Raw genomic sequence first — 25232 nt, 5'->3', positions numbered from 1 at the left:
TCATGGTGTTTTGTCATGGTAACAGAAAAGAAACTAAGACAGTTACTCCCTATTTGCCTATAATGTAACTATATCCTCACATCTCTGAGATGTGTAATGACTTGCCAAAAACAAGAAAAAGAAACTTAAATCAGGAAGGAGGTGGCTCAGTGGACTAGCACACTTGTGCAAGCATTGAGGACCTAAATTCAAATCTCCAGGACCAATATAAGAGGCCAGATGTGAGCCAGCCGAGGTAGCACACGCCTTTAATCCCAGTACTCGGGAGGCAGAGGCAGGGGAATATCTGTGAGTTCAAGGTCAGCCTGGTCTACAAGAGCTAGTTACAGGACAGCTAGGGCTGTTACACAGAGAAACCCTCTCAACAAACAAATACATAAAAATAAGTAAAAAATAAACCAAGCCAAACAAAAACAAAACAAAGAAAGGAATCCAGATGTGATTGTACATGCCTGTAAGTCCAGTAAGGAGGGGGAAGACAGGAGGATCATAAGAGCTTGTTGGTCGCTGCCTAGCTCGATTCAGTGACAGACTTATCTCAAGGGTAAGGTGGAAAATGGTGGAGGACATTTAAATTTAACATTTTCCCCTGGCGCATATACAGCACACAGAAACTAATTTTGGTCACTAACTTCTTGCCTTCCAACTTTAGTTTTCTCAGGTTTGCAAGACTTCTATAAACTAAGTCTGACCAGTGCTTTTTCCCTTTTGTGGGGGAGTAAACTGTTTAAGATAAAAAGCTATCATTTCTTCAGCCTACTGATGGGTACCAGCAGGCCCCTTTCCAGCCATCATTGTTGTCATACACAGCTTCAGACCCAAACCCCTCCTCTTCGACAAATCACGGTATTTCATATGCTTGCCGAATTCTGGGACTACATGCTGGGTCAATCTAAATGAAGTTCTGGATCCAGAGTAACATTTTAGAAGTGATATATGGAACAGAGTAACATTTTAGAAGTGATATATGGAACAGAGGAAGGGCTGTGAACCCAGGAGCACAGACAGATGGACAGACTGCACACTCGTGTTCTTGTGTTACTGTGATACAGTGAGCATGTGCTCCTGAGCAAAGGTGAGGCATGTCTCAATGGTGAACATCTACAGCAGTTCTCAACACCACAGAAGCCCCTGGACACCCATGAGGTCTGATCCCCTGCGGACACCAGAATCTAAGGGTGCTCAATTCTCTTTTACAAAATTATTTTTATTTTGTGTGCATTGGTGTTTTGCCTGTACATGTGTCTGTGTCAGATCCCCTAGCACTAGAGATACAAACAGGTATGAGTTGCCATGTGGGTGCTGGGAATCGAACCCTGGTCCTCTGCTCTTAACCTCTGAGCCATTTCTCCAGCCCCCAGCCAATGTTTTTTTTGTTTTTTGTTTTTTTAATAGCACACCCTCTTGAATTCTCGAAATCAATTTAGGTGATTTGTGTCAATTATACACTGTGGCCAGGCATGGTGGCCCACACCTTTAATCCCAGCACTCAGGAGGCAGAGAAGCAGGTGGACCTCTGTGAGTCCAGTCTACATAGAGAATTCCAGGGCAGCATGGACTACACAGAGAGACTCTGTCTCAAAAACCCCACAAGTCAAAACCAACTCAAATCAGTTAGGGAATAAGAAAAAAAGGAAAAAAATTTTGTGTATTTTTATGACTATTTCATCCCTGGATGACTGAGCCTACAGATGGAGAAGGCTGATCATACTCCGTAACGCATTATCTGCTGTGCACACGCATAAGTACTTCAGGTGAAACATTTCCAGTCCAGGAGATTTTAGTTAAGTTTTTCTTCTGCTTTTATTACAAGCATATAATATTAATTGGCAAAACACTGAATACAAGCTTCACTATCGTGAAATCAAAACATTAAGCAATATTCCAAAAAAGATTTCAGACAAAAACTAGCCACTTGATGGTACAAAAATTACACACTAACACAATCATAAAAATGTAAACTTTCAAATTAAACAGTCAAAAATATGAATCTGCATCATTTCATACACCATGACAGTTGTTAGCTGTGGCTGCATTCCAAGGTGGGCGCACATGGTGCTGCTGTCTGTGACCTGATGTGACCTTCACTTGGGGAAAATGTCTGGTACAAGCTGAGAACCGGAACTAACACATGCTACTGTGGTACACACATCAGTTCTTTCTCCAAATGTGCTCTCGGGTGGGAGTAAGGGACAACAGGTGTGAACACTGGGCGTGAGGACCACAGTCCCACACAGCTGTTTCTGATGGGAGCCTGAATGGTAGTAATTCCTACCTGGAGGAATGAAGATGTGCAGACTGTGGTACAATTAAGTGGATTTCCTAATCTATGTATCCCAGTTTATTTACTTGGTGTATTTAATACCAAGGCAGAGAAAACTTTTGTTTTCAGGTTAAGGTCACATGTGATGTGTTGGGGTTTAAATGATTTCCTGAGGAAACAGACATATTGTGTGTGTGGTGGTGGTGTGTGTATGGTGTGTGTGAGAGAGAGAGATTGAGATTTCGCTATCTGCACTAAATTTACTTTCAGTGTTTTAGAAGCATATTCAATATCCATATACAAAGCAGAACTCAGTTGGCTCATTCGTGGAACATTTAAGCTAACGATACACTTCAGAGCACTGTGATACACCACCCTGTATGCCCTCAGAAACAAAATACACCAGGCTCCAAAGATTCTGATGGCAGGGCAGGCATCAGGGGCCTAAAGGTCAGCACTGCCAGGTTGATAGGTGGGGAGACGATGAAATCCCAACCCCCAGGATGGCCCAGTCACAGCCTCAGCTCAAGGACTGGGTTTGCCCACAGGAGACACAAGCCTAGCATGGTGCCAACCTCATCACTTCCTGCCTGGCTGCTTATCTTTTAATATTGATGGAACATATCTACACATACACACACACACACACACACACACACTCTCTCTCTCTCTCTCTCTCTCTCTCTCTCTCTCTCTCTAACAGCATTCTTATAATAACAGTGAAAAAGGCAAAACCAAATAGCTGAATGCACAGATATCGAAATTCCACCTATATTCCCTTTCAATTTAGTAGAATCGATGCTAGATCACAATTTAAACACACTCTAATAAATGCATGTTGGAACCTATTGCACAAAAGCATAAAAATGCTCTTCATCCCTATAAAAACATACAAACCAAAGGCTACAAAAAGTAAAAGAAGCTTGCAAAACATCTCACAATTTTATCTTATATGCCTGTAAATAAAGCTGGACCACAGAAACCAAACAACTGGATGGGAAAATATGATAGAAGGCTTAAAATAGAATAAATAATTTTATAAAGTTAAGTTTTCTTTTTTTAACCCCCCAAATCTTAAATTCAATATTATATATTCTATCTGAGATTTCTATTTTCGTGAAAATGGTACTGAGCGAGACCACGTGCTGGGAGGCTGGTCCCGGGGCTGCCGGTTGGATGCATCGGGTTTTTAGCATCGGCAGCTATGAAAACAACTTCACAGGAGCTCCGCCTGCTGAGAAAGCTGGACAGGACCAATCACTAACTGATCCTCGTGTTCATGCTGGAAAAATAAAATTCGGCCTTGGATGTCACATGGAGCTTGGCAGGAGTGAAACGAGGCGCCCAGAGCTTCCATCTGACGCAAGCTCACTCTGCTTCATCTAGGAGCGAGGTAAGGCTACAGGTCAGACCAGAGGGCGGAAGGGCATCGGAAAGCTGCCTGCAGAGCAGACAGGCGCATGATGGAATCTTAGAAAAATAGGTATTTTTGCTGCTGAGGTTGATCAGGTTAACGTGGTGACAAAAGCAGGGCTGTTGGGGCGGCGGCGCCCAGCTAGGACATCAGTTGCGATGTCCGCCTCGCTGAATACTTAGAGCTATCAACTTAGCACCATAGCAAAGTCAGTGATTCTAAAAGTAGCTACAAAGTTACAAATATAGATCATGAGATTATACAGCCATACTAAGTTTGATCTGAACTGTAAATTAACTTTAATTTGGAGGCCTCTAACTGTCTAAGTCTTCTTTAGTTTCACCACATGGGAAATACCTAGATTCTAATGTAACTGCATGGTGAGAACACGGTCTTGCGGATGCTTCAGCAGCACTTGTGTTCTGAGGTAGACAGGTAATATTTACGCATGAACCCTTGTGTAGTAACTCTAGAAATGATTTGGATGAACAGCAAACTCAGGAAACTGACAATCCAAACAGTCCTGGTCTCAAATAGAGAGGTGAATTTTGATCAATTCCAAACAAAGAGCTTGCTTTTGTTTTACAAGGTCATACATTAAGGATTCCGTTAATTTGGATGTTCTATCCTTAGGGACATTAGGGCTCACGAGTCGCTGCTTCTGACGCTGTGTGAGTGAAAGAGGAAGTAGAAGAGTGGGCACTGATAAACCCAATCCCAACCGTCAAAGCAATGCAAGAAAAATTCCAGTTGCTAAGGTGAAGACACAGAAAGCCTGGCCCCAAGGACACACTAAGATCCTCCTCTGCCCACCAAGAGCAGAGCTAACCCTGGGATTACAGGGTTCTACGATTCCCACGGGGCCTGGGAGGGCAGGAAGTGACTGAGAGAGGTCCCTGGGAACCCCAGGCCATTATCCCTTCTCCTTGCTCTTGCCTTCATACCCCTTAAGAGAGAACAAAGTTGGATATGCTGGCATTTATCTCTAACCAAACCAAACCAAATAAATTACACGTGAAGTGGGAAGTTCACAAACAGTATCCTGAAAAATGTCTGCTGAGCAGGTTGCTCAGTTACTTTTCATGAAAAAGGGGAAAAAAAAAAAAAAAAAAAAAAAAAAAAAAAGATGTTAACCCCGTGAGCAGAAAGGCAAGCCAGGAACACGGAGGTTAGAGGTCACCTCCCAAGTGCCTTTACAAGGTCTCCCCACAGGAGGGCTTGTGCTGTTTGGAAAGACAGCCTCACCTCCCAAGTGCCTTTACAAGGTCTCCCCACAGGAGGGCTTGTGCTGTTTGGAAAGACAAACAGCCACCACCACATCTTGCCAGTGGAAGGAAAACAGAAAGCTAAAGGCAGGAACTTTCGGGATGACTTCAGCAAGCCAGCGCTGCACCAGCCATTTCACCCCTGACTTGCCTTACGGAGGGGACGAAACTGCAGCCACAAGACGCTGGGGACTGAGGCAGGGTCTCCCCTTGCCCAGCCAGGATACACAGTACAAGACTCTAATTTGGGAATGGACCTCTGCTGTACTCTAGAAGGTGGGAAATTAAATAGCATGGCTAAATAATAGTATTACTGCAAGCCTCTTTGGGTATACTTTAAATTAAATTTTTATATATCTCTTCAGTCTTCAGGAAGCTAAAGGCAACATAAATATATACCATGAAAAGACTTTCAATAACTTAGGAAGGACTTAATGAAAGCCCAAGTGTTTCTGAGGCTTATTAATAATGAAACCTAATCCACAAATTAAGCCAAAAGGAATTCAGATTCTCAAGCCCTGGAAAGCAAGCAGAGGCGCTGCGTGTGGTCACGGATTCACTTGTTCTCTGGCCTGTGGACCTGAAGCAGAGAGGAGCGAACTGTGAAGTGTTTTCATCCTCTGTAAACACGTGCTGGTAGTGTCTTGTTGGGAGTGGATTCTCTCATACAAAAGTTATAAATATTCTCTATTCAGAAATCTGGTCCACATGGCACCCAGAGGCAACATTCCACGGCACATTTTGCCGTGTAGAGCACTGGGTGTGGGCTGAGTCTGGCTGGGCTTACAGCAAGTCCATCTTGGGTCTGTAGTGTAGCAGGAGGGGCGCCTTCTGTAAGACAAAAGAAAGGTGGCTGAGGGAAGTAGGAGGGGCCCACACACTGCACAAGCAACGCCACAGCTGAGTCCAGTTCTGGGGACAAGGAGTAATTGTCATTGGCCTCAGGTGACCCAGTGGTAACCTGGGTGGTGTTTGGGGCTCACGGCAGGGCCTGTGCAGCCAGAACTTCAGCTTATTCCTCCTGCCTACCACACTAGCTCTGGTCTTTCCTGTGCAGTTTCTTATACTTCCCAACCCTTGCCCTGGTCAGCTACTGGTCCTCCTGGTCTTTGGCTGGCCCAGTTGTCTGCATCCCCTTCTTCCTGGGCAGTACCATGACTAGAGGTGGAAGAGCTGCATTCCAGTCCTAGGCAGGGACCATAATACCAGTTCCTGATTCAGAAAGGTACCCAAGAGTTTGAGAGTTTGCTCCACTGGGGACTCAGGGGACTGAGTGGGGTGGTGAGCAAACACCCTGGCTGGGTAGATGGTTCCAGAAAGACAGCTGCTCACAGAGTGTCTGCAATAGAAGACACGCACAGCAAGTAAGGACCAAGAGTATGTCTCAAACCAGGCATCGGAAGAACCACCCGGTCTCACCTTGAATCTCCACCGCGTAACAACCACGAACTTGAGAGTGTGGTCCTTGCCCAGGATCTCCTCGTTGCATAAAATGTCCAGCTGGTGGGAGAAGGGGCTTCGGTTAGGCACATATTCAACCTACCTTTGAATGAGTGAGGCCAACAGTGATAATATGAACAAAACTCTCACGTGTTCCTAAACAAGCCCCTCCCCAGCCATGTGGGAAGGTGGCTTGTCTGCTTACTCACTTACCTGCATCATCCAATATAGAAGCAAACACGAGTTATAACAGAAAAGGAACATTTCTGTTAAGACCAAAACTTCTTCAGGGGTCAAAGATATAGTGGTGTACTCCACGGCTGTGTTGCAGTGGTCCCAAGAGGCTTAGCCTGATTGCTCTGAGCATCAATGATCCTGGCTTGTCCCTACCCCAGTTCTGGGCTTCTCTAATGAAGTCCTGGAAGCGTCACAGGTGGACCCACTGCTGGATCCCACGTATTGCACCTCAATTCATTGTCCTCCCCCTAACTGGTAGTGAAATGTAAATTCCTGTGTTCACCCAATGACCCTTGAAGGGCCCAGTCACCAGCAATGGTTCAGTAAGCTACAGCAGGGACTCCAGGTTACCCAGACAGCAAGGTGGGAAGTTACACGACAATTCCTCTTAACATGCAGAACACAGGGCCTGGTCCATACGGAGTACATAGGACCTTATGCACACAGAACACACAGGGCCTTCTTCACACACAGTTTTCACCATGGCTTGGACTCTTTCTTACTTATTTAATAGACTTTACTACTTAGAGCAGCTTCAGGCTCCCTTGCCTCATCTTATATACATGTTCCCATTAGACTAAATTACTATGGCATGGGTTATGTACCTTGTCCTTCAGTCTGCGAGGAGGTGTACCTGACAGCACCGGCCCCCACTGCTCCAGGCCCTTACATATCTGCAGATGGTGCCTGAGGAGGGGCTTGGTGACGTCTCACTGTCTGCTTTTTAATTTTTATTTCCCTACATGTGTGAAACGATGACCCAGATGGTATTGTTATCTCCCTAGGCAGGGGAGAAAGGCTATTCTCACAGGCCATAAGGAGTATGTTTCTTGTAAACAGTGATGAGTGGAAAACCAGGCTTCGCGTCCATGAGAGCTCACCTGACTGCTGTCATCTTTACTAAGTGGTATGTACATTTCACAAGGTGCATATAAACCACTGTCCCAGCAAGGCATGATGCCCTCATCCAGTTCCTATGACTCCCCTCCTCATCCAATGTCTAGGACAGTGCTCCCTATACTTCACACAGCATTGGGGACTGCAGGGCTCTGAGAACAGTGTCACATCCACCTGGGATACTCAGGAGCTGACAGCGGTCTTCATGGAGAAATATCCCTGCACATGACAGGCAGTCTCCCCTTGAACTGCCTGATGTCCCTGGTTCTGTACAGTGTATAGAAGCCACTTAAAGTCAAGATGAACATCTCTACCTTCATAGGATCCAAGGCTCCCCTCTACCTATTTCCCAAATAAACCTAATCTAGACTTGCTTTTTCCTGTGGGCTCCTGGTAGTGAGTGTCAAGTTAGGTTCTCATTCTGTGTCTGCCACCTTCTCCCCAACCACTTGTATGGTTGGCTCAGAGCTGCGTGATGGGTTCCTGGGTTTGATGAACAGTTCTGAAACACCACTGTGACAACTGCCAGGAATGTTCAGTGTGGCTATAATTAAACAGCAGACTGGGCAACCGATAAACAGTTAAAATAGTAACATAACAAAATATTAGCATTTTTAATATAACACAGTTAGCAGTTAATATAACTGGTTAACAGTTAGTATGTGCTAGAGGCTGGAATTCTGCTCATAATGTAGGCACTTGCTGTCACTGCAGGCTGTAATAAAGCAAAAAAAAAAAAAAAAAAGATTTCCCAGGTACCAGGTCACGATTTAAACACCTCATGATTTAAATGCCCTGCCTCCCAGCACCATGGGGCTGAAACAGAGTTTTCAGCACATGGATTGAAGAAGACCCTCTTGCCCCATGGCTTCTAGGGCCTTGTGGCCAGGTCATTTCAGTCACTGCCTGTCATCTCCCATTCCCCTGACCTATGTCGAAAATCTTCTACTTCATACTAATGAGGATGCTTGTCACTGGGTTTAGGCTTAGCAGATAATCTGAGATGTTTCATTTCAAAATCCTTAAGATGTTACATCTGTCAAGACCTTCTTCCAGTGGGGTCTCACCCACAGCTCCTGCTGGGATACTGGTCCAGTGGCTAGCACAGCTCTATATACGACTCTCCAAACTATTCTCAATCACACTCACATGTACATGCGGCAACACGCTGGACCTTCTGTCTTGACCGGGTCCTATGTGCCTTCTAAGTCCTTTTCCACACAGCCTCAGAATTCTTCTCAGGCAACACTGAATCACTGACCCTTCCTTAACACAGTAGGGCCAGCTCCTGGGGTTCTTGCCTGACTGCTCCTCAAGCCTGTTTCTGAGCACAACTGTCACGAGCCCCACAAGCTCTGGGTCTCTGGATCTACTTTGTTATCACATCATATCCACCTACCACCCACTCATTCATTAAATTAAAAAACAAAGTTCTGGGACCACAGAGATGGCTCAGTAGTTAAGGCTCTGAGTCCAGATCCTAGCACCAACATTAAAAATCTGGGCATGAGCCAGGCAGTGTTGGTACATGCCTTTAATCCCAGCACTTGGGAGGCAGAAGTAGGCGGATCTCTGTGAGCTCAAAGTCAGCCTGGTCTACAGAGAGTTCTAGGACATCAGAACTGCTGCAGAGAAACCCTGTCTCAAAAAACAGAACAAAACAAAAACAAACCAACAAAAAAATCTGGGCATGATTATGCATGACTCTGTAACCCCACTGTTACGGAAGAACAGAGCTAGAAGGATTATGAGATGGGGCTGCCAGCCAGGCTCCAGATTCAGTGAGAGGCAGAGAGTGAAAGAACAGGACACAACATCCTCCTCTGGGTTCAGCTCACAGACACCTCTGCTCCCACACACACAGACACAAAACCCAGAGTTCTTTCTTATGTGTAACTGTAACTTATGCTCAGACAATCTAATCTCTGCTTTTCACTGTTATTTCTTTCCATACTACCTGACGAGATAGAAAACACAAATTAAGATTTGATTTTTTTATTAAATTTTTCAAAGAAGGAGCTAGAAAAATGACTAGCTCAGTGATTAAGAGCGCTCTGCCCACATGGTGGCCAACAAATGTCTGTAACTCCAGCTCCAGGGGAGCTGATGCCCTCTTTTGACCTCTGTGTGCACCGGCATGCACACTGTACATATGCATGCAGGGGAAACATTAAATAAATAAATAAACAAACCTATCTTTTATGAAAAACTAGTTTTTGCTGGGCAGTGGTGGCACATGCTTTTAATTCCGGCACTGGGGAGGGAGGGGGCCCAGAGGCAGGCAGATCTCTCTGAGTCTTAGGTCAGCCTGATCTACAAAGCGAGTTACACAGAGAAACCCTGTCTCAAAAAACCAAAAATAAATAAATAGAATAAAATAAATAAATTAAACAAACAAACAAAAACTGATTTATATATGGGGCCAGCAAAATGGCTCAGTGGGTAATGACACTTTGTTGCCAAGCCTGACAACCTTTGAGTTTAATCCCCAGGATCTCCACAGTGGAGTGAGAGAACTGACTTTTGTAAGCTGTCCTCTGATCTCCGTGCAAGTGCCACTGCACATGTACACACACACACACACACACACACACACACACACACACAAAACCTAATTAAAACGTTCTTAAAAAAAAATCTCCAAATAAGGCTCTTAAAAAGAAGGGATATATATGTCTTTGGCTGTTATTTTAGCAAACAAGACAGGCGAGAAGGACCCATCCCAGCTCTCTGGCTGATGGCTACCTCATTGAAGGAGGAGAGATTGAGTTTCTTGGCGATGAATTTCTTCAGGTGCAGCACTGTTGCTTGGGCTGAGCATCGGATCCACTTCCGCTTCAGGCCCCGCAGTTTGCTGCTGTTGCATTCTAGACAGATGCTCACCTGGAAGAGAAAGGATACGAGGTCAGACTCTTCCTGGACGCACACAGTTCCTATGAGTACTGGCCTGGCCTTTTGAAATCAGGATTTAAAAATCCTGTAGAGGATTTTTACCTGTCATTTTATACTTCCTTTTAAAACCTCCTTAGAGTCTTTGTGATGCTGAAAAACACTCTAGCCTGTCAACTTTAGTTCTCTTAACTTACAGTCACCCTGAGAGTTATGTGTCTGTATTTGCCAAAGGCACTGAGTCCCTTATGTTCTCAAGTGGCTGCCCCTGTCAGGCAAGCCCTATACCGACGAGGTTTGTGAAGGAAACCAGTGTGCTCTTGACATAGAACAGCCACGAGCAAAGCCTGGGCCTGACTCTAAGGAGAGTGCTCTGGGTGTCACTGTTTTCCAGGGTCAGAGCACAGGTGTGGGTGTAAACCTAAAGTGGATCCTAACAGGTCAGGGTACAAGTGGATCAGTTGTTGGCTAACAGGTCAAGGGTACAAGTGGATCAGTTGTTGGATCCTAACAGGTCAAGGGTACAAGTGGATCAGTTGTTGGATCCTAACAGGTCAAGAGATCTGTTGCAGGGAGACAAAGCCTTATCTTGGGGCTGTAGAGAAATCCCTTCCAACATGATTCACTCAAACTTTTGAAAATTCAGGTAAAAGAATTAAAACTTAAATATGTATTATAAGATCATAAGATAGAAAAGGAAGAATTAGGGCTGGAGAGATGGCTCAGAGGTTAAGAGCATTGCCTCTCTTCCTAGAGGTTCTGAGTTCAATCCCCAGCAACCACATGGTGGCTCACAACCATCTGTAATGGGGTCTGGTGCCCTCTTCTGGCCTGCAGGCATACACACAGACAGAATATTGTATACATAATGAATAAATATTAAAAAAAAAAGAATTAAAAACATAAGATACTGAGTAAAGAACATTATACAGGCATAAAAATACAATGTAACTTCTAAAAATAGTAAACACACTGAAGCTAAAATCACTGGATACCTTAAGTGCTCAAGACAAAAAAACTTTCTCAAAGATCATTTGAGGAAATTATTAGTAAGAATTTAAGTTTAAAGGCGAATTCGAACTAAAGTATCAGAATTAAGGAAGCTAACAAGGAAGACAGATGGATGAATCCCAGACTTGCACAAAGGGAGGGACAAGGGAAGCCAGAATTTAAAATTAAGTTCCCTGGAGGATAAAAATCATAAACCTGCAGACGAGGAAAGCAAATTATCAGTTAAAACCAAAGGGGCTGGAAAGATGGCCTTTGGGTAAACTATGTGATGCTCTTCTGGGAGACCCAAGGGTTCAGTTCTCAGAATCTCAGAACCCATGTTGGGCAGCTCACAACCACCTATAACTTGAGCTACAAGGTACCCGATGACTTCTTTTGGTCTCCATGGGGACCTGCACAGGTATAGCATACACACACACACACACACACACACACACACACACATTAAAAAGAAGGCCAGGAGGTTGTGTCGCATGCCTTTAATCCCAGCACTCCTGAGGCAGAGGCAGGAGAATCTCTGTGAGCTCAAGGCCAGCCTGGTCTACAGAGTGAGTTCCAGGACAGTCAGGACTACAAAGAGAAACCTGTTTCAAAAAGCAAAACAAATTTCACGAAATACCTTATTAAAAGATAAAAATAAATGCCACAGACTGAGGTACAGCGTTGCTAAGACACATCTGCTCATCCCAGTACTTGGGGAAGAGGTAGGTGGATCAGGAGTTTAAGGTCAAGTCCCCCCCCTCCCCCAGGCCAGCACGCTCCTTGTGAAGGACGGTCTCCACCCCACCCCACCCTCGCCAGCATGGTCTACATGAAGTCCCCCCCTCAGGCCAGCCAGCACGCTCTATATGAAGACCCCACCACCACCAGCACGCTCTATATGAAGCTCTGCCTCCCACCGCCAGCACCCTCTATATGAAGCCCACCCCACCAGCATGCTCTATATGAAGACGCCCCCCCCCGCCAGCACACTCTATATGAAGCCATCAAAAAAACAAAACAACGACAAAAACAACAACAACGACAAAACAAACTAAACCAAAATGAGAGGAAGTTGGCACTAGTCAAGTGATCAGAAAAGATTATTATTAAATCACACTATAGAGCAAGAATGAAAAGGAGCTCCTTTCAAACAACTATGGAAAAGACTGGTTCAGGAAGACATATGGGAAGAAGACCAAGAGGAATCTTAGGGCCAAGGTGCTGACTTATACCAGCCATGGCTTTTAAAAATGTACATAATCATTTAAGCAATTTGTAGCCAGTAAAGCAAGACAGAACTCCCCCCCCCCCAAGGGTTTCTCTGTAGCTTTGGGGTCTGTCTGGAGCTAGCCTTTGTAAACCAGGCTGGCCTCGAACTCACAGAAATCCCCCTGCTCCATCTCCCGACTGCTGAGATTAAAGGCATGCACCACCACCACCCGGCTTTTAAGACAGAACTGTTAACTTACAAAAACATAGACATGAAAAAAAGATTAAAGAAAACATAATTCTCTGCCATCAACCCTACCTAGTGCCAAAAAGGGAAGAAACAAGAAAAATAAATAACTATGGTAAGTTAAAGCAGAAATCAGCTCAGATGTATCAGTGGCCAAGGGAAATTTGACTAACTTGTCATCTAAATTTTCTAGGGACTGGAGAGATGGCTCAGTGATTAAGAGCATTTGCTGCTTTTGCAGAAGACTCAGGTTTGGCTCCTCACTTACACGACAGTTTATAACTGTCTTGTAACCTGTTCCAAGGACTCTCCAGGCACCAAGCACAAGCAGGGCGCATGAACATCCATATTAAGCAACACACACACACACACACACACACACACACATAATTAATCTTTTTAAAAAAAGAGAAGCCGGGCGGTGGTGGCGCACGCCTTTAATCCCAGCACTTGGGAGGCAGAGGCAGGCGGATCTCTGTGAGTTCGAGACCAGCCTGGTCTACAAGAGCTAGTTCCAGGACAGGCTCCAAAACCACAGAAAAACCCTGTCTCGAAAAACCAAAAAAAAAAAAAAAAAAAAAAAAAAAAGAGAAAAATTCTGGTTTGATTAAATAAAATCTAAGTCAGTATTAGATATTAGAGGAAGATATTTAATAAACTGAAATACCAGATTATTAACCAAAAGAAATCTATCTTAGATTAATAAAGGCAGACTTTAAGAGAAACAATGTCCCTAAGAAAACATTCCCTAAGGGATGTTAACATACATTTATTTATTTATTTATTTATTTATTTATTATGCAGTATTCTCAGTATTCTGTCTGCATGTATGCCTGCAGGCCAGAAGAGGGCACCAGATCTCACTACAGATGGCTGTGAGCCACCCCGTAGTTGCTGGGAATTGAACTTAGGACCTTCGGAAGAACAAGCAGAGCTCTTAACCACTGAGCCATCTCTCCAGCCCCACGTTTATAAATTTATATGCACCATCTGATTAGAGCAGATGCAGAGACCCACAGACAAACATCAGATGGAGCTCAAGGAGCCCTGTGAAAGAAGTGAAGGGGAATCATATGAGCATCAAGGACACCACAAAACAAAACAAAGCAAAACACGGCCCACAGAATCAACTAAACGGGGCTCATAAGGGCTCAGAGACTGAGCCAACGATCAGGGAGCCTGTATGGGTCATATGGTTGTTATGGCTGTGTAGCTTGGTGTGGGGCTCCTAACAGGGAAGCAGGGATGTCTCTGACTCTTGCCTGCTTTGGGACCCTTTTCCTCCTCCTGGGGATCCAGCCTCACATACCTCATATGATCATATCTCACAATATGAGAGAATGGGCCTAACTTATTGTAACTTGAGATGATGCCATGTTTGGTTGATATCCCTGGGAGGCCCGCTGTTTTCTGAAGAGAAACAGAGGAGGAGTGGATCTGGGGGAGAGGAAAGAGGGGGGGAGGGGCTGGGAGGTGTCTTAGGTTTTCTATTCCCGTGAAGAGACACCGTGACCAAGGCAAGTCTTCTAAAGAAAAACATTTAATTGTGGTGGCTCGGTTACAGTTGAGAGGTTTAGTCCACTACCATCGAGACAGAAAGCAAGGCAGCATGCAGGCAGCATGGTGCTAGAGAAGGAGCTGAGAGTTCTACATCTTAACTCACAGGCAGCAGAAGTAGTCTGTCTCACTGGACATGGCTTGAGCATGTGAGACCTCAAAGTCTGCACCCACCGTGACACACTTCCTCCAACAAGAAATGCCTACTAAGAGTGGCACTCCTTTTGGGGTCGTTTTCTTTCAAACAACCACAGGAAGAGAGGGGGAAGAGGACACTGTTGGCTGGGATGTAATATATAAGAGAGGAATTTTTAAAAAAGGAAGCACCTGGTGAACTTTGTGAAGGGACTACAGTGGCCCCACTTGACACCTGCTTAGCTAAATGGTTGCAAGCTGTGGGCTATCGTGTGTTCTCGTCAGAGTCTGCATCTTGTGAGGTCTGTAGGCCCGTGCTTAGCGCTGGCTAGAGGACTCAGGTGTGGTCAGGAAACCCTCAGGTGTATGTGGGGGACGCTGAGACCCTAGGGTGAAGGGCATGCTCTGTTGTAGGTAGCACAGGAATTCCCTTTCTGCATCAGAGACTGTTCAGAGAACCAGGCCACAGGCTTTTACTTCCTGCCTCCCCACTACCCCCTGAACTTGTTCCACATTCTCTGATGCCTTCCCCTCTTGCCAAGTAGCATCTGATCTGGATTTTACATCAGCCGCAAGAAACTCAAAGGCAGAAAGCTGCTTCCCCAAGGGTCAGTGCATGCCATGACTGTCCTCTGGGAAGGTCTAAGTAGAAATTCAAGAATAATTCAGAGTGAGAAGAGACTGAACTGAGGTAGATGAGATTGATACACGGGGGGTGGGGGGGGGGCACAGAAAGGACCTGGTGCGGGTAACAGCATATCTTCCTGAGCCCCATGAGGAGGACAGTTTGTGCAGGGATCAATGTCAGTTGGGGACCCCCAGAGCCCAGAATGGCTGTTCAAAACAACAAAACAAAGCCCCATCATAGTAGACATTAGGGAGCTAAGGAGTGGCCTTTATGGAAATAAGACTCACATTCCTACCCCTGTGCTAGCAGGTGCCCCTTGATCACTGTGGGGTTTCTGGGTGTGAGAATCTCTTGCAGAAGGCATCTTCTGAGGAAATAAGTGAGAGAGGGAGAGACAGACACTGATACATACACACACACACACACACACACACACACACACACACACACATGTGACTGGAGCCACCTGCCCACTCACCAACCACCTGCTACTCAGGCTGTCCCAAAAGAAGTAATCAGGCCTCAGGAAAAGAGACGTGTAGCAACACATGTCTTATCTACAGAGAAGAATGCAACATAGGTGATGGTTCTGCCCAGATAGCCTTTTCACTGTGAACAACGGCAAGAGAAAGAAAAAAGGGACCTAGGAAAGACTCAAGTTGGGGCAAAGCTGAGAGGAAGAGGAAATGAAGAGCAGAAAGAATGAGGTTCCCTGTGTGGAGCAGCAACAACCACCATGAGGCAGAGGCAGATACCCAGAGAGCTGGGAACTCCCAAATCAGAGTTAGACTGACTTGGGTGGGGAGCCTGATCAACTGCAAATAGATGGGGTGCCCACAGACAGAACCTCTTCAACCCCTTGCCCCAGGAAATGGGAAAATAAATAAAAGTCTTGTCAATTCTTCAGAAAACATGATTTTGAGTACAGAAACTTAACCTACTTTTTATGTTGTGAGATAGTGTCTCACTGTGTAAGCTATGCATAGCCTGGAACTCTGTGTGTAGACAAGGCTGGTACTGAATTCAAAAGATCCACCTGCGTCTGCATCCTAAGCAGAAGAATTAGAGATGTGAGCCCCCATTCCTGGACTGATCTATGCTTTTTGTACTTCTCAGCGTCCACTAAACCTCTCTCCCCAGAAAGGCCATATAAATCATTCACTGCCCACAAGCCTGTTCCTGGGGTTATTTAGCAGTGAAGACAGGTAACAAACAGGGGCAGTTTCTATTCGGGGGGGGGGGGGCACCATGAACAGGCCCCATCCAACTCCCGACTGACCAAATAAAAGAGCTGGAGTCAAGCCAGAGTGGTCACCCAGCGGTGGCCGCAGAGAGGACAAGACCTTCCTGCCATCGAATGCCAGTAGATGTTCCTGCCTAAGCTAGCAGTGAACTCAAGAAGGGAGAGACCAGGAACATCACATAGGGCTGGGCAGCCTGTCCTTTTACTGGTTTCTCTCATTGTTCCTTCCTTTCTGGTCCTGGGTCGGGAAGAGGATGTCAAACTTAGGGCCTTGTGCATACCAGGCAAGAGTTCTACCGTTGAACTATTCCCTTAGCTCTATTAGTTTTCCATTTTTCTTTCCTCTCTCTTTTCTTCCTTCTTGAGATAGTCTCACTATGTAGCTCTGACAGGTCTGGAACCAGGCTGATCAGGAACTCACAGGTCTGCCTGCCTATGCTCCCGCCCACCAAGTGCTGCAATTAAAGGCATATGCCACCATGCCTCGTCCATTTTCTGTCTTAATATTTAATGCTTAAGGCACAAAGTGCAGTTGAAAGATGTAAGACAGCCTGGTGGTAAGTGATTAAAATTATCGTGAATTTAGAATTCTAAGTTTACTAAATTATTCAAATGAGAGGTGACAGTAATAAATACAGCAGCACACAAAAACTCAAAAATGTTTACTATAGACACACTTGGTCTGAAATGGCATATAAACAGAACACACAAAAGAGAAAGACTGAAGATAAATCCAATATTTGTGGGAAAATAAAACGAACACCAAAAGACCTGGACATGGTGGCACAAGCCTCTAATCTCAGCTAATCAAGAGGCTGAGGTAAGAGTATCCTGAGCAACTTGAGACCTTGTCACAGAATGAAAAGTAGAAAGAATAAAGAGGGTTGGAGATGTAACCCGGCAGTCAAGCACTTGCCTAGGATGTCCTACCCTAGCATCACAAACAAAACTAACACCAAACTCCACAAAAGCATGACACTTAACTAAATCTACACAACTTTTAGTTTTGCATCCACGTTTTACTGTTAGGGAAGAATTCTGGGGATGCAGCTTGGTTACGTGCTTGCTTGATAAAGCTCAGGTTTGATCCCTGCACCGTAACTGGGTGCAGACTGTGCACAGCTGTGTTCTTAGCATTTAAGGAGAAGATCAGAAGTTCAAGATCATCCTTGGTTAAATAGTGAGCTCAAGGCAAGAATGGTTTAGTGAAACCCTGTCACAAACAATCTCCCCTAAACCATACCAACATTATTTTGGTTTGGTTAAGTTTTATTTTTTTAAGAAACTTTATTCTTTGGGCTGCAGAGGTGGCTCAGAGGTTAAGAGCACTGGCTGCTTTCCCAGAGGTCTGAGTTCAGTTCCCAGCACCCACACGGTGGCTCATCCACCTGTAATGAGGTCTGGTGCCCTCTCCCAGCGTGCAGGCATATACACAGGCAGAACACTATATATATAGCAAATAAATCTTAAAAACCAAACAAACAAAAAACTTCACTGGGTGGTAGTGGCGCATGCCTTTAATCCCAGCAATCAGGAGGCAGAAGCAGGTGTATCTCTGTGAGTTCGAGGTCAGCCTGATCTACAAGAGCTAGTTCCAGGACAGGCTTGGACAGGCTCCAAAGCTACAGAGAAACCCTGTCTCAAAAAACAAAAACAACAAAACTTATTTTTTAAAGTTATTAATTTTTTAAAAATTGCATACAATATATTCCGATTATTAAAATATTTTTAAAGTTTTGCTTTTTTATTAAAAACTTTTATTTTGTATGGTGTTTTGGCTATATGTACATCAGTGTATGTGTATGTCTGTAAACTGCCATCCTGAACCTCTGGAGAGCAGTCAATGTCTTAACCCCTGAGATCTCTCCAGTGCGTAAAGTTATATTTTATGGAGAGAAGGTGTCATTCAGATTGTCCTCAATATTGTGCTAATCTTCTCACCCCAGCACCTCAAGTGCTGGGATTACAGGTGTTGAGTCACCTGGTTATGCCAAAGGTTTAGTAAAATAAGCAACAATTTATGGTGGGAAGTAAAATTACAAATGGCAGTGACCCTGACTCCTCTGAAGGCCATGCTCATGCTTTTGGATGTGTCTGTCTGTCTTTTCTTTTCTTTTTTTTTTTTTTTTCTTTTTTGGTTTTTTGAGACAGGGTTTCTCTGTAGCTTTGTAACTAGCACTTGTAGACCAGGCAAGTCTCACACTCACAGTGAGCTGCCTGCCTGGGCTTTCTGAGTGCTGAGATTAAAGGTGTGCACCACCACCACCCAGTGTCTTACTTTCTTCTGAGCATCTCTTTTTCTTTTACCCTAAAATTAAAATAACTTCATTAAGCCCAACTCTGATTCATAAAAAAATCTCCTGAAACAAAGCATTAGATCACTTAAAAATGTAAACTTAAGCATGTTCAAATATTTAAGAGTACCATGAAAAACAGTATTTCCAGATTATGGGTGAGAAAGAAGAAACAACCTGAGGATGGGTCAATAGGAAAGGGAAGAAGAAGATAGCTACTCCAATGGAAATAACTGTAAAACAGGATCTTCAAGATGTGTTTAAAAATGCAACATAAAATTCTACATTACGTGCATACCTAAAGCATCAGAACACAGAAACGTCTAGAGAGAAAACAAGGGAAGTGGCAACACCAAAGCCTGAAAAGTCAGAAACCAAAGCAGAGAAACAGCACAGCACAGAACTCGACTGGGAGACAGCACACTCACCAAGAATGTGGACCACAGCCTGTGCTCCCCAAGACAAACACCTGTTAGAACACACTAATAAGAGACATAAGTGTAAAGCCAACACCAATTTCTCCTTAGCTGGTTTGGTGCTTTATTGTGTAACACACGCTTCAACTATACCGCACAGATGCCTTGGGAAGATATTATAAGCACCAACCATCTCACAGGCAAGGAAACTGAGGAATAGGCAGAGTGACAGTTATGAAGGTGTTACAGCTTAAGGTTAGGGTTAGGAGGCGAGAAGATGGGGCTGCAGGTGAGGACAGCCACATCAGTACTAAAGAGTCGTTCCCCTGGGCTCTCTGCACAACTGGACTGTCAACCTGACATACCCAACTCAGGAAGTGCCTCCTTCGTCTGCTCCGTGGGCACATCTGCAGGGAATTTCCTGTACTTTAATTGATAGAGGCGGGCCCAGTCTACCGGGGGGGTAACCTCTAAACTGTACTGTGTTGTATAAGAAGGCTAGGTGAGCAAACCAAGGAAAGGAAGGCACCATGCAGTGCTCCTCTAAGGTCTCAGCTTCAGCTCCCGCTTTGGCTGCCCTCCATGACGGACTTGTAACCTGGAAGTCAATATATTCTTGCCTTCTCAAACTACTTTTGGCCAGTGTTTTATCACAGAAACTGAGAGTAAACTAAGAGAGAAACTGGTACTAGTAACTGATACTGTGATGGACCTGACCCTGGCTTTAATGTCTTAGACTGTTTTACAGGATGAAGGGAGAAAATTTGGAGCTTTGGGCTGGAAAACTCATTGACTGCTCTGGGCTTCATGAGTTAATTGTTCAAGACAATTGGAGAGAAACACAGACAGTGAAGGCCTGGCTAGTGAAGTTTCAGAGTAACTCAGACTCCACCAGGGAGGGAAGGAGAGAGGGAAAGAGAGGGTAGACTAGGTTAGCCGCAAACTCAGAGACCCACCTGCCTCTGCCTCCTGAGTGCCGGGATTAAAGGTGTGAGCTACCATGTCTGTTAGATGATATTTTTCATTAAGAATTTGTAACTTCTGGTGAGCTGGAGCTGGAGAACAACTGTGATTAACTGGAGACCAGAACCTCTGAAGTGACAGTTGATGATGGTTAGCTGGGGCTAAAAATATCAGTTGTGCTTAGTAAGAGACCAGCATCATGGAGGTGAGATCGTTCAAGTATTCCCTCAGGATCACACACAGAAACTATGGTCCAGTGGGGGGGACCAATGTGTGAGGGGTGCGTTAATGAAGGCGCAGCCTCAGTTGCAGTGAAAACCCCGAAACTGAAAGAGTCATGAGGAGAACCTGAGGCTTAGTGCCATGTGGGACTGGAGTCTCCCTGATGAGAGGCCAGGAGAGCTACTGACGAGCTGGAAATACTAGGGCAGTGAGGAGACCATCACAGACAGAGGCAAATGTGGAAGGGAGTTGACCTGAACCTAATCTGAGACGAACTGTGCATTCTAGGCATGACAGAGGCAAAGAAGGGAGCTGCCCAAGCCCTTTGGAACCCACAAGAACCAAGATGTCAGACACTGAGCCACAAGATTTTTGGAGCTACACTACTGGACTTTGGTTTTCCTTAACTGTGATTGTTTTTTGATATTTTTTTTCCCTTTCCTTTTCTTTTTTTTCCAGACAGGGTTTCTCTGCATAGCCCTAGCTCATTCTGTAGACCAGGTCAGTCTAGACTGGTCTGCCTCTGTCTCCCAAGTCCTGGGATTAATGGCATATGCCACCATCACCTAGCAACTGTGATGGTTTTCCTTTTGAAACAAGAATGTATTTAACTTGGCTTTGATTTTACAGGGACCTAGAATTAAGACTTTTTAAAGAGATTCACTGAGCCATCTCTCTAGTCCCAAGACCCTGAACTTTAAAGTCCCACAGTGTTTAAGAAGTTTCATCACTTTAAAGTTGCACTATATTTTATATTCTCATATTAACATAAAATCCTGGGACAAATGAAAAAGGAAAGGTTATGGTTTAGTAGTGATATGTCTATATGTCAAGTTGACAAAGACAAAGAGTAGATTTGTTATAGCTAACGCTGGTTGGTTTGTTTGGTTTTTGAGACAGGGTTTCTCTGTAGCTTTGGAGCTGTCCTGAAACTAGCTCTGTAGACCAGGCTGGCCTCAAACTCACAGAGATCTGCCTGTCTCTGCCTCCTGGGATTAAAGGTGTGCACCACCATCACCCGGCTTGGTTGTTTTTTTGACACATCTAGAGAGAGGGGACCTCAACGCAGGAACTGCCTACATCAAAATGGGCTGTGAGAATGTCTGTGGGGCATTTTGCTGACTGATGACTGATGGAGGAGGGCTCAGCCCACTGTGGACACTGCTACACTAAGGAGGTGGTCCTGAGCTATAAAAGAAAACTAAATAAGCAGGTCATAGAAAGGAAGTCAGTAAGAGTGTTTCTCTGTGGTCTCTGATTTAGTTCCTGCCTCCAGGTTCCTACCTCGATGTCCTATCTTGGCTTCTCTTGATGATGGACCATAAAGTGAAAAATGAAACAAATCCCTTCCTCCCCAAGTTGCTTTCAGTCATATTGTTTATCATAGCAACAAAAAGGTAAACTAGAACCTGGACACTGGAGGAGCACAAACTCCATGCAGAGATCAGCACAAATAGCATCCTCTAAATATCAATGAAAAGAAGCAGAAAGTACTATAGCAGAGGGGGTTCAGGTGGACACAGGAGAACACTTATCCAGAAAGGCAAGATGACAGCCTTCATGCCTCTGCAAAAGATAGGGTTGTAAGGCACAACTTGTAAGTGTCAGGGATTGTACCCACGGCACCCAGGAAGTGTGCAGCCTGTGTGAGACCAAGTACACAGAGTTTAGCTCCAAAAGCTAGACCACTACGAAAACAAGAACAAAATTCACTCCCTATATATGCTTTAAGAAACACTTAAACAAGTAGTATATTTGGTATAAAAAAGAAAAGGACACAAGCAATGACCAGGCCTGGGCTAGGGTTAGATACCTAGTGGCTTCCAAAAGCATAGGACTGAGTCCAGGCAAGGAACACTATTGCTCCAGAAATGCTGGCAGGCACACGGCCTACAGAGCAGGGCTTATGAAACCTGCTGTCACCTGCTACTACTGGTGCTCAGAATCAGCACAGCAGATGAGACCGGGGCCCCTCCAAGATGACTGCATTGCTTGTGCACACAAGGGTTGTCAGAGTGGTCCTCTCACCACAGGAAAGAACACTTATCCCACATTTATCTGCAAACCCACCCTATTTCTGTGGTGCCGACTATCATTAACTATAGAAATGGACATGTTAAAAAAGATTCCACCATTCCAGCCAATGTTTCATTTACTATGTTACTGTGTCTTCTAATAGGGCCAAGATCACCCCACTATGTGCAGCAATCTCATGACTACTGATGCGCATTCATCTCCCACTGAGTCATATAGTGGCTCTTTCCTGTCGACTTTGGCATCATGTCTAAAGTCAGACTGGGGAAGGACCTCTCTTTCCCAGGAAATCACATAAAAATCCTTGATGGTGGTGTGCACTGGTTTGTTGCCTATTCCCAACATGCACTGCTGATCCAATCAGCTAAGTTCTGTTTTCAGTGGATTGTCTCAGGTTTTATGTAAGACAGCATTTCCTAGGAATACAGCATCTACTCCTCTTAACTGTCTCATCCGTGTTTCCCTGCCCCTGGGAGAGGGCCTCTAAACACAGTGACAGCCATGGTATTTCCTTACTCCCGTTTTAGTAAGACAATGATCCTATTTTATCAAAAGCATCAAAACTGTTAGAACTCACAAACTAGGAAGTTCTGTAGACAGGGATATGGAGTTTTATCAGATCCTTCTGTGGCACTTCTGTCTTGATACGGTTTTTGTTTGTTTGGTCTGGTTTTCTCAGCTGATAATGTGGCAAATAAGACATGGGGAGTTCTCAACATTGCACGCCCACTTCCCTTCATCGTGCTGAAGGGTCACTTCCCTTGGGGGCACAGCAGAGAAGGGACCACACCACTAATAGTGAGTGTTTCCATGGATGGAGAAAACAATCTGATTGTGAATTCTGTATGTCTGAAATGCTCTACAGTCACCATGTACTGCTTTGATTGTTGAAACAAATAAATAGGAATATAAAGAAAAGCTATGATATTTTATCCTGTTACAGTTTCATGAGACACTGAAGTATGCACACATGCCAGGGTTCACAGAGGAGGCATTGTCACCTGCTCGTCACTCCTGTGGTAATCGTTGTCCTCCTCCTGCTTCTCTTCTGCTGTCTCTTTATTGGAACTGTCGTCTGCTTTGGTTTCACCTTTTAGCACAAATAGAAAATGTTGTACAGGTTGAAATATCTCTAATCCAAAATTCAAAAGTTCTAGTATGTAAAACTTTTCGAGGTGTAAGTGTAAACTTCTAGACTTAACCCCATATGACAGGCTGTATGTAGAAAAAGGCAGAATTAAAATATTATATGCAACTTTTCCAAAATGAAAAAAAAAAAAAAACAAATTCTGAAACACTTTTGGCTCCAAACATTTTGGATGAGCAAAACCCATATTAAGAAATCCAATGTTATAATACTTGTAAAAGTTCACAGTATATTAAAAATGATGCTGACACTCACACATACAAAGAGCCCAGTGATAGCAGTTAAAACCATTCTGCATTTCAGCTAAGGAACGAAGCAACTCTGTGGTAGGAAACCCTATGACTGCAGCTGAGTGAGGCAGGTCTTGGATTATGTGTCTTGAGGGGCTCAGTGGATTTGGACTAATGTCTTAAGGGACTCAGAAGATGGAGAAGTGACCAGAATTGGTGAGCAAAGCAGAGACAAGCCTCCAGGACCACTCAGTACTCACCACAGCAACCTTAGTCCTCTAAGTAGTCTAGCTCGTGGAGCCTTGCTGTTGGACACACGCTTGGGACCAGATTCCCACTTCCATCCACCCTAACCTACCCCCGCCCACGCGTAGTCTGGCTCCCACAGGGATCTGGATATTCAGCACATACAGGGTGGTCTTGAGTGGTCCTGCCGGCAAAGTGCCAGCACCCAAGATTTGAATAATTTATTAAATACAGACTTTAAAAGCACCAATTAATTTTATGCTCAAATCCAACTGGCATTTGACCTCTTTATCATAAATTAAGCAAAGTTAGAATCTTAAGGATATCTACTTTCTACCGTTTTTTCCACATGACCTCTAGGTATTTTCTATATTTCTTGTAGTCTAACCCACATGTCCAGCTACCAGGGTTGATGAAGATCCTTTTCAACAACAATCAGAAAATGGGCAGACCACCTAAGCCTTGAGAAAAAGTGCTCTGTGAGAGAAAGCCTCTGAATTGCATTGTGGCCTAATGCAGCAGCTACTCACCATTGCGGGGATCTAAGTGCTGTTTTGCTGAGCACGCCTCCCCCTTGATGTCACCTGGTACCTCCATGCCCAGTTTGTGATAGAATTCCCTCTGTTTCCTCATTTCCGCTATTAAGAATGGAAACAATTTTAATGTTCAATAGGAAAGGACTTAAATAGTAAAACTGCTCACTGATGTCACACAAAGAAACTTGCAGATTAGATGATGAGTCTGAAGGATACTAGTAAGAAAGTAAGCACAGGTCGGAGTGGGAACCGTAATGCCCATGCTGCAGGTATCTGAGAACACTGAGACGGGACACAGGTAGGAAGAACTGGGGCAGCAAGACAGGCTCTGGAGATGTAGGATCCTGCTCCGGGACTACGACACAACCTCCTCAGCCCTCTAGGATGGTGTGGGGTTATTCGTCACATGGAGCATGACAGATCCTATGGAAGTAGTTTGAGGGACTCCCCAGACTGTGACAGGTCCCGAGGAAGTGGCTCAGATGACCCTTCATACATCACCACTAACAATGTGGCTGTTAGTGCATTCTTATATACTATACGCCATTTTGGCACAAGCTGCTGAGTGCTCCCACTGTCCCTACAGCCACGATGGTTACAATCTACAACCATCTGGCTGCCATCAAGTGCAGAAGAGTTCTCACCGGGCTGAGGGTAGTAGATGCACCTGAAGACAAGAACAGACCCAGAACAACCCTGTCCTGGAAGACTGTGTTTGTGTGCCAAG

At 44.6% G+C, this 25232-nt stretch overlaps 1 protein-coding gene across 4 annotated transcripts in view; it reads right to left on the bottom strand.

Moving 5' to 3' along the window:
• Positions 1–1784: 1784 nt before the first annotated feature.
• Pcgf3 (polycomb group ring finger 3) overlaps positions 1785–25232 on the bottom strand; it is a 46227-nt gene continuing 22779 nt past the window's right edge. For 3 of the 4 annotated variants that reach the window (XM_041632135.1, XM_041632134.1, XM_041632136.1), the window contains 5 exons: positions 24500–24607; positions 23348–23436; positions 10262–10399; positions 6362–6442; positions 1785–5773 (listed from right to left, as the gene is read on the bottom strand). In XM_041632135.1, the coding sequence (XP_041488069.1) occupies positions 5726–5773; positions 6362–6442; positions 10262–10399; positions 23348–23436; positions 24500–24607 (464 nt within the window). In that variant the 3' untranslated portion in view covers positions 1785–5725. The remainder of the gene's footprint in view (positions 5774–6361; positions 6443–10261; positions 10400–23347; positions 23437–24499; positions 24608–25232) is intronic. The other variant, XM_041632137.1, reaches the window with a different exon arrangement.

Source organism: Microtus oregoni, unplaced genomic scaffold, assembly GCF_018167655.1.
Source record: "Microtus oregoni isolate MIOR12 unplaced genomic scaffold, Mior012 000040F_ref0000088, whole genome shotgun sequence".
NCBI classification, from domain to species: domain Eukaryota; kingdom Metazoa; phylum Chordata; class Mammalia; order Rodentia; family Cricetidae; genus Microtus; species Microtus oregoni.
The sequence above is the reverse complement of the archived record's forward strand: the minus strand, read 5'-3'. Positions and strand labels throughout refer to the sequence as shown.